Here is a 10,095-nt window from a genome sequence, read left to right as displayed (position 1 = left end):
ACTTTTAATTAAGTCGATGGTTGTTTTGTGGCTCTATATTAAGCTTGAACGAGTGCGTGAGTCTTGACGAGAGTTGGACAAGCATTCTGCTGATACCTTAGGGTTCGCCCTAGGGAGAGGTGGGGGCGTCACAGTAACGGCTTACTAACTTCTTGTAACGTACATATGCGGCATTCCCTAGTAGGGACGACTTGGCGGCATTCATTAAATGTTCATCCAAAAACACCATAAATCTGGTGCTAGACACCTAATGTCTGAAAAATCGAACAAATTTTAGAGTTATAGTCAACAAACACTAATTCATTGAGAGATTATAGATTAAAACAATCTGACAATAGGGAACCGATCGAAACTGAGCAATATCTTCAACGGAGAAGAACGAACATCAGTAAATGAGGTGAACTTGAGGGACGGATATTCGAAACCAATGTTTGGAACAACCACTGAATGCGTATTCATAAAAATTGTAGGTACACATCATTTATCAACCTGCATCTGAGAGGAGCTGACGTCAATAGTTAGTCGCAATCCCTGGGTGTTATTTCTTTCCTGAAATGCGTAACGATGACAAATCAGCTAATACAGTTAATGAAATTTATGATTAATGATATACGCTGTCGAAGTATCCAATTAACAAGACTACATAAATATGTGATGTAATGATAAAAATTTGTCACTTGGGGTGATGGTAAAAATACATGATATGTATCCTTATCACAATTTGTTGAAATTGCTGCACGCTCCTCCTACATTGTATAATATAACTATTCAACTGTCAACAAATCATTAGCAATGCCTATATTGCTCAGTTACAAAGCCAAATTGGACTAGACATTATAACAAAAATGATATTTCAAACCATTAAGATATCTCTGACGGAGTTATGTTTGGAAAAAATAAAAAATTTGGGGTGCATCCATTCTGTAGGGACGCTTCCATGAGACCCCTGATTAGCCAATCGGTGGACTTTTGAATAATACAAAATAATATGTTATTAAAGCATTATATGTTAACTACAATATATGCATGCTTTGACAGCGTTCGAAAAAGTAGCCCTACGATACAATAAAAAGGTCTTTATTTTATCTACTGAATGTATGCGTACCGTTTGACTTTCCTTGATTTCGGGAGCAACAGTGTTTGGAAGGTCATTCACTGACTGGCTCATTGAATGCGTTTATGAGTTTTGTATGGGCCAAATAATTGTATAGGACAGACGAAAAGGGTATATCAGGAGGGATGTCAGCCGTAACAAAATTATCACACAATATAACTAATTATACTGTTAGAAACATCCAAATAAAAGCTAAAGCCATGCCCATTTTATACTAATCGAAACTGAGTCAATTGATGAATGGCATCCCATAAACATGTGTTCATCAAATGAAATCGATGTCGGCTCCGATTCTAAAACCTGTATTATTGACACAACAATAATATTATTTCATAGTGAATGGTACCTATTCATTAGTTAACAGTACAATGATAACATTGTTGTAGTATAAATGTTCACCATTATAAAAATTGGATCCTTACCGTAGTCTGTATAGTCTTGACAATCTAAATTTTCTTTTTAATCTGTCAAATTTATCGACCTAACTTCGCATCACTTTACTTCTCTTCCAACCGGCACATTTTTTAATGTCTCTTGCGACTACTGCCTCTCCCATTTCATTTACAAATTCAATCTTATCACGTCCCTCCACATTCATATTTTTAGGATTTTGTGAAAGTTACTCTTCATTTTCCGAGAGGAGGAGCTCAACATTCTTCGCCAAATCGGATATGACGGTGATTACTACTTTGCTGGTGTCCTTCGACATTGCTGCTCGAGTGGTGACCTTAATCATGGTTGGAGCGAGCTCCTGATGACGAGTTGAAATGATTACTTTTGGATCTTCAACAATTTCCCGTCCTCGCCGATTAAAACAGTCTCCAGCCCGAGCTCTTTTTGTCTATCGCCTCTTAACGTATTTAGGAGAAATTATCTTTATACCCAGGGTATCAAACACCTTCAACGCGTGCCAACACAAAATTCGTTCATTATCATATTTTTCTGCAACTATAGCGTACACTTAGATTATTCTGATTGAATATCACTATTCTTTTAGGTCCTCCATCATACCTCATGACCGTAAACTCCACAAATATCCCTGCATCTTGTTGTCTCAATATAACTATAGCTGTTGACTCGTCATACTCATTTTGGAATGCAGCAAATACCATTGGTGAATACGTCTCTGATGCATGCACAAGCATAGGTATTTGCCTTAACTTTATCATGGGGAGCTTTTGCCTCATTTCATATTCTGCGATAAGTTCATTATGTCTCTTTTCATCAACCATCCGATTGAAATGTCTAAAGAACTGCACAAGGTCGTGATCCAGTTTCAAATAATTTTTAATTGCTGCATTTAGACTTTCGCTAAGTTGGGTGCTTCGCATTCCCGCGGTCCTTCTTTCTTTCATCATGCACCTTGCCTATTTATCACGAATTCGATACAGTGCAGAAAGCCATTCATTATTTTCAACATTGTGTTTCTTCTTCATCGTCTCCCACACCCCATTGAATTATTTCACTTCTTTAATCTCATACATGCAGGCACCAAACATGTATGGAAGGTCACTATTTTTCTTGTAGTGATTGTCAAAATATCTCATAAAATTACGCTGTATGTGAAACGTACATAGACCGTGAAATGTTTGGAACATGACAAGTGAAAGAGCAGCTACCATGGCATAATCTTGGTCGGTTAGTATGGTACTTGGACGCTTTCTGCACATTACTTCTAGAAATATACCAAATACCCATTTGAAAGAATCTATCATCTCATCATACATAAGGGCAGCACCGAATATCACAATTTGCCTATGTTGATTAAAACCCACAAATACTCCAAATGGCCGGTATTCTTTATTTGTTTTGTAGGTTGTGTCGAATGTGACTGCATTTCCAAAAAAGTTCTAGTCAATTAACATTCCTGCATCAGCCTAAAAGATATTCGTTATCTGCTCTTCACAATCCAGCTATACGGCATGAAAAAGGATGGATTCTCTAGTGTTTGCTCTTGAAAATAATTCAACATGCTACCTGCTTCTCCATATTTCAAGCTCCTTTTCCGTCTCGTACGAAGATATCGTTTAAGGTCATCTCAAATATATTCTACATTACCCATCCCACCTGCCTCCTTTCCCATAAACTTATGGCTCTGTTTCAATGAAAATCGAGCATCCTCACTTATTTCAGATTGGAATCCTTGAGCCTCACTCACTTTTCTTTGTGATGGCATCATGTGCGAACATTGAGCAATGTGCAACTCATGGTTATACTCTAAGACAAGGTCATGCACAAGGTACTTCATTGTCTCTCTAGGCAACACGATAACCATTTTAGCTCCACACCCTATTTTCGTCGGCGCTCGTGTTCTCTTTGGCATCACATCACCTTCGTGCTTGTGCTTCACACCTTCCCTGCAACAACTATATCTCCTAGACGTGGTCACGTCGTTTTTGTCTTTATTCAGATAGTCTTTACGTACACTAAAACCTATTTTAAAGGCATATTTATTGTAAAACTTGTACGCATCCTCTTCACTGTTGAACTCCATTCCTAATTCAGGGGTCCTATCTTCTGCCAATTTGCTGCAATCCATTACATCTACTCTTACTAATTATGCATCAAACACCATAATTTGCAACACTTCATGAATTGTGTTATGAATGTGTATTGCCGTTCATAAATGTGTTATGAATCACACATTACTCGTATACCAAATCTTATTATTATGCTTATTAATACAATTAATGATTCACATCACCTTTATTTTTACTCTAAGACGACCGCATTATCTATGTACAACTACAACTCCATATACACTAAGTTATACGGACTGTAATGTATTGGTCACACGATGTAAGTCTATTTTAACTGTATGTACACCCACTCTGGTGATTATATTTAGATTCTAGGTTCTTTAGCTCACTAGACCTTATGTCATTCGTTAATGACAATCGCCTAAACCAACTCCGCATTTTCTACTATTTCTACATTTTGAGGGCCAAACAAGCATTTTCTACTCATTGTAATATATTTCTTATATCATGTAATGAACTTACAATACCAGGTACACCCATTTATTATTCACATATATGTATTTTCCTCTATTTCACCTCATTCAACTCTACACCTCTATTTTATACACACTATATGGTCAGGAGAGAGGCAAACTAAGATTGCGTGATGAGCATGGACCAACTACTGGATGTACAATGATTCATATCAATTGTAATACGGTGACTATAATTTGTAACTTATTTACAATAGAATGTACATTCATTCACTTGTTAAATGTGACTTTGTTTCTCTCATCTTTCCCTAATTCTGCTTGATGCTTTACTTGAATACATACATTAGGATCTTTGGATAACTACTATCCCATTATACTCCATCACTCAAAAGTTGAATGGTCACACACACACACACATATGGTACAACTTCACTATTCTTCTGTTATCTTTATATTATGTTTTTAGTGACTCTAATTTCATCCTTCATTTAACAGATATGCACTAGATGACAAATGATTGACCACAGTTGCTGATATGGTTCAGTCACGTTACCTTGGTTTGCTAATACGCTTTATGTTTCACCGAACTCGGAGAGTGCAGTTGCTTTTACTATTAAGTTGCACGACAAATTCTGTCTTTGTGAGATGATGAATCTTCTCTGTTTGCCTCTGCCTTGCCGCCTGCCTTGCATGCGTTCAAAATGGATACAACACTCTCATACCCAGTTTCAAAATGTATACAACACCCTCACTGCACTGTTTGCTTTCTTCCTTATTCACGCAAAACCATAACCCAACTCTCTCCACCCAGTTTTCTATCAATTGCTACCTTTAGCAGGATGCCTACTCTCTTCCCTCAGTTTTGTTTTATGAGGCTAATTCAAATTTTCAACTTGATTTTAAAATTGAAACTTTTCTGTTTGGTCCGTTATTATCCCGTTTGGGCTAAACTTTTTTTTTTGGAACGATGTCGTTTTTGGGGCCTGTTGAAGGCTTCCTGACGTGGAATATTTCTCATCTCATGTTTGGGTCTTGTGAGGAGGCCGTTCAGGAGTGTGACAGCCCCACCTCCCCCTAGAGTGTACCCAAGGGTTTGGCGGATCGCCTGTCCAACTCTCGCCAGAATTCAGTCACAATTCATGAAAATTTACAAATAAAATGATAGTAATTACAAACATCCATATAGATACATTCATGGACCTACAATGTCCATACGGTTCATAATACAGCCAAAGAGTCGAACTTGTCAAAAATCAAACCAAACAAATCAGCTAGACACCTATGTAGTGCTCACACAAGCAACTAACAAATTCAGTAGAAATCAAGACATTCTTCAATTCAATCTCTTATGTTCTCATCCCTGTAAGAAAAATGAATGGCGTGGAATGAGTTAAAAGTCCAGTGAGATTTCAAATAACTAAGCAGATAAAATACGAGACAAGATAACATACTAGACAACAAGAAACCAGTCAAACTCAGATAAATCATGACCCAGTATATAATTATGCAAGTAGCCAGATAGAATATGTAAAAAGGTATAGTAAGGAATACATTCATGACAAAAGATTAGGTTGCTCTCAGGAGCAAGTTTCACAGTAGCTTGATCAAGGTTCGTTGACTCTCCATCAACCACGAAAGTATAACATCCGTAGATCTCCACTTTACACCAATTTTTATCCACCAACATACCCCTTACCAGGCTCGAACGCCAAACAGGAACAGAAGTGGTAATACTCGAGTATACTAGAAATTCAGAGTTTCCAATACTCAAAGATTCCAAAGAAACAGGCCCCATGGCTTGTCAATTTTTCTCGACCAAGCTCCTTGCTGACTCGATTCAATCAACTAACCGTAGGCTGGACTTATAGTCCCAGATATTCAGAAATTCAGGATATGACTTAGGCCCAAGTCGAGGATTTTATCCCTGGTGATGCTGGACAACACAACAAACTAGCACAACGGCTATAGTTCACCAAAGAGCCTCGGTTCAGGATTTTGTCCCTGGTGGTACTGGACAACATGACAGGCTAGCACAATGGCTATACCTCACCAGAGAGTCTCGGTTCAGTTATTACCGACTTACATTCACGCATACGCATGAGTAACCATAGATTTCCCTTACCCGACGTATCGGATAAGGTCCAAGACCCAGTTCAATTGCTACAAGAGGGTAGTAGCCGGTCTATAAACATGCACATAAACATGCAAGTCCGCATGCAGGATTAATTAATTCAAGTTCATGGAGCCCGAGGCGAATAAGGACACACTTGCCTAGGCAGAATCCAGTTATAGGTAATGTCCAAAAATTCACATTCTCAAGTACTCCAAGTATTTTAAGTCAACATACAGGTCATATACAAATCAAGTTACTTGCTCATGCGTAAAAGAGATATCAAATATTCAGTCAAATCAGGTCAATTGAGTGTACATAAGAGCACACTCGCCTAAACATGTTCAAGTCACGAATAAGCTCAGCATAGCATGCTTCAAGCATTTTCAAGTATTTCAAATCCACCATTGAAAATCGGGTAGTGAAGAACCCTGATCAAACAAGAAAATTAGGAGAAAGCTACAAAAATAAAAAAATTTCTCAACAAATTAGGCCACATATCTGGCCAGATATTGGCCGGATTGATAGGAGAAAACTAAAAATTTTTAAAGCTCACTACCTCAAATACGACTGACAATTCGGCCAAAAATTTGTCCAAAAAGTGGCCAGATTCTGGCCAGGTTTTAGCTATAACAATTTGGCCATAAATGTTTAAACGAGGTGTCAAAAGTTTAGTCGAGTTAGGTTAAGTGTGACAAAGTACACACTTACCTATGAGACGATGAATCTAATACCTAACATTTTCTAACAATAATGAACATGTAACACGTGAGTCGGTGGGATAACCATCTGAGTGACCAACAAGTTAAGTGCGAACAAAGTAATTCATTTCATATCACTATCACGAAGTGAACAGCAAAGGATCGAGTATGATAAAGTACATTCTCGTCCCAAAGGTTATTAATTCAAGAAAAATTACTTTAACCTAGTAAACATGTCATTCAAGTAAGGAGACATTTCACGTAAATATTTTCATATACTTGGAATACTCACCAATCAATCGTCACCCTTCACTTTATCCCTGGTTCGTCCTTTTGAACTCACTCGAGTCCTGTGGTCACAATTATATAAAAAGGCTAGCAATACAAAGTCAAAATACATGAAGAAATTAAGATTTCTAAGATTTCATTTCCTTTTACCTAAACCTCAAATCCACTCATAAGCCATACCCAAAATGATTTACCAACTTCAAATTCAAAGTGGATATTGAAAGTAAAACGGTTCTAAGAGAACAGAATTTCTCAGCTTTGTACCACACTATTCGAAAAATCATATCTCAAGTTTCTTTATTCCAAAATTGATAAACTTTATACTGTCAGAAAATAGATTCAAAGATTTACAATTTCCCAGAAGACATCTTTATAAGATTCAGACCACAAGTCAGTCAAATTCCAGCCTCAAATGGCTACTTCATCCAGTAAAAGACAGAACAGGTATGCAATTTCAGTCAATTTTGAAAAATCATAGATATTCATAAGAATTGAGAAAAATTATGAAACTTGGACGGTAGAAAGTACTCTGAATCTAGTTTCAAACCCAATAAACGAAACTCAATTCCAACTTTTCTACATCAAAATATAATAGATTTTTCAAGACTGCTCAAGGGTTCCTGCAAAAATTTCAACAGCACTTCCCCTTGTTTTTCTTTACTTTTCCATCCAAAACTCAACACCCAATTTCCTCTCAATTCAACCTCAATCACAATCACAAGTCATAGGCCATCTATACACTTAATCAAGGCCACAATACCATCCAAATATAGCACATGTATAGCTCAAACACCAACTACAATAAAGCTGAAAATTGAAAACTCTAAGCTGAAATTTATACACACAAGCTGGAAATTTCTTTAGGCAAGATAAACTAACCGATAAAACCTCAATATTTTACATAACAAATCTACCAAAACATGGACAACCCTCAAGTATCATACATGGGCAGAAAATTCACCAATAAAATTGAAAATTTTCATATCACTACCTCAACTCATGGAATATTGCATAAAACTACCAAAATTTCAACCATAAGCCACTAGTTTGCATATATTTGCTTCTTGCTATAAATTTTGTAACCTCAAGAAAGATGGTAGCTTAGTGCCTTTTTGTGACAGCCCCACCTTCCCCTAAAATGAACCAAAGGGTTCGACGGACCGCCTACCCATCTCTCGCCAGGACTACGGAGTCAACTCACATAAAACCCTACAAAACGCGCAATAGAACCTAAAGAAAACAAATAGTTTGGGACCACAAAACCCTAACATGATTTACCAAACCATACAGTGAAATGGGACTTCGATTAAACACTCCAGCGAAAACGAAAACGAAACAAAAAAAGGAACGAAACGCGGCCATGTCACAATCCGGCCGGATTCGAGGCAGTAGCCATCTCCAATTTTTTCCAATTTGCCCTGTCAATCCGGCCACCTATCCGGCCAAGAACTGGCCGGATATACGGCCGGATTCCCCTGAACAGTTTCCCGCCAAATTTTTTTTTTCTTTTCTCTATCAAATCCCACTCTCGCTTGAATCCCCCACCGGATACAATTAAAGTTCATATAAACCCATAGAACGTCCCTTCACCAACAAATACATGAAGGATACATGAACAAACACTTTTATACATATGTTAGAACTTTACAAGTCAAAGTGAGATACTTGAACAAAATACAACTAGGGTTTTCTCACACAGAGGAGCTATACAAAAGAATAGCTAGAGCTCGCTCTGCTCCTTTCTTCAAAATCATGGTTCAAAAGTGTTGTTCCCTGAAAGAAAAATAAAAAAAATAACGAGAAGAGGGTGAGTTTACGCTCAATGAGGTACAAAAAATACAAGTAATCACGAATCATGACATCTCACTTTTAAGGCACATATACACACATGTAAGGAAATGAACAAACATTTCAACTGAAAAGGATACAGGTGGCTCTCAGGAGCCAAAATTTCCATTGCGGTACTTGATCCAAACCCGTTGACTCTCTGACAATGTATATAGAACAAACATGTCCATAAACCCCACTTTACGCCAAATTCCGTCCACTAAACATACCCCTTACCTGGCCCGAACACTTCAATAGTAACAGTGGGTGGTAATACTCGAGTATATCGAAAATTCAAAGTCTCCAATACTTAAAGATTTTCTAGAGACAGACTACCATGGTTCGTTATCTAATCGACCAGACCCTTGCCGACTCGACCCGAGTAACTAGCCACAGGATTTGAGCTCAGAGGTCACAGAATGGTCGTTGGACTCAACTCTCCAAACGACATCAACAAATACAGAGAATAAATACAGACTTGTACAGTATACAGGAACCAGAATAAATAGATGAGAGAAATGAGTGTGATAAAGTACACCCTCGTTTCATATAGAGTATACAGATAGTACAGTTATTCCATTCACAGATTAAAATTATAGGTAACCAAGTTAAGCAATAAATGAGGGGAGTGGTACACTCACCGGTTCAAGCACAGCTACTTCAAAAGTTTTTACCCAAAGTATGGCTTTAATCACCAATAAACTCTAAAATGACCAAGGCAAAACAATTATGATTTCTATATCCACAAACCCAGTGAACGGATTACACAATTTAAGCTCGACTACGAGTCATATGCCTAACCAAGTTAACTACTAATACAAGGATACAAAATGTGATTTTTGAGCAAAAGGATAACAGTTAGTCCAAGGGATACGAACAACCCCAAAACCCTCTATTTCTACCAAAATGCAACTCAAATTTAAAGGAATCAAATGGCCTAGAAAATTGGACAGCATTTCCCTTAAATCTCCTTTCTTTTCCATCCTACAATCAACACCAAACTTATCTCGAATCAACCACAATTTCACACACACAAATTATAGGCTATAAAACACACCTTTCGACATGACAACCACAACTGAAGCTATACTTATCGGATTGA

At 37.5% G+C, this 10,095-nt stretch overlaps 1 protein-coding gene across 1 annotated transcript; it reads right to left on the bottom strand.

Moving 5' to 3' along the window:
- Positions 1-239: 239 nt before the first annotated feature.
- Positions 240-3,653, bottom strand: LOC140011364 (protein FAR1-RELATED SEQUENCE 5-like). The gene is made up of 5 exons (XM_072060156.1): positions 3,173-3,653; positions 2,809-2,945; positions 2,074-2,481; positions 490-549; positions 240-254 (listed from the first exon to the last, which is right to left on the bottom strand). The coding sequence occupies exons 1-5, from the start codon at positions 3,651-3,653 to the stop codon at positions 240-242; spliced, it is 1,101 nt and encodes a 366-aa protein (XP_071916257.1).
- Between the last annotated feature and the right edge of the window lie 6,442 nt (positions 3,654-10,095).

This window comes from Coffea arabica, chromosome 7e, assembly GCF_036785885.1.
Source record: "Coffea arabica cultivar ET-39 chromosome 7e, Coffea Arabica ET-39 HiFi, whole genome shotgun sequence".
Taxonomy (NCBI): Eukaryota; Viridiplantae; Streptophyta; class Magnoliopsida; order Gentianales; family Rubiaceae; genus Coffea; species Coffea arabica.
The sequence above is the reverse complement of the archived record's forward strand: the minus strand, read 5'-3'. Positions and strand labels throughout refer to the sequence as shown.

What these genes read in the sequence shown, in the direction of transcription:
- LOC140011364 (XM_072060156.1), bottom strand. Translation starts at nt 3,653, where the DNA reads ATGGATTGCAGCAAATTGGCAGAAGATAGGACCCCTGAATTAGGAATG. An exon ending in TGATAGATTCTTTCAAATGG is followed by an intron (nt 2,482 to 2,808) that starts GTATTTGGTATA and finishes CGTGATAAATAG; the next exon opens with GCAAGGTGCATGATGAAAGA. An exon ending in TCAATCAGAATAATCTAAGT is followed by an intron (nt 550 to 2,073) that starts GTACGCTATAGT and finishes TACGCATTTCAG; the next exon opens with GAAAGAAATAACACCCAGGG.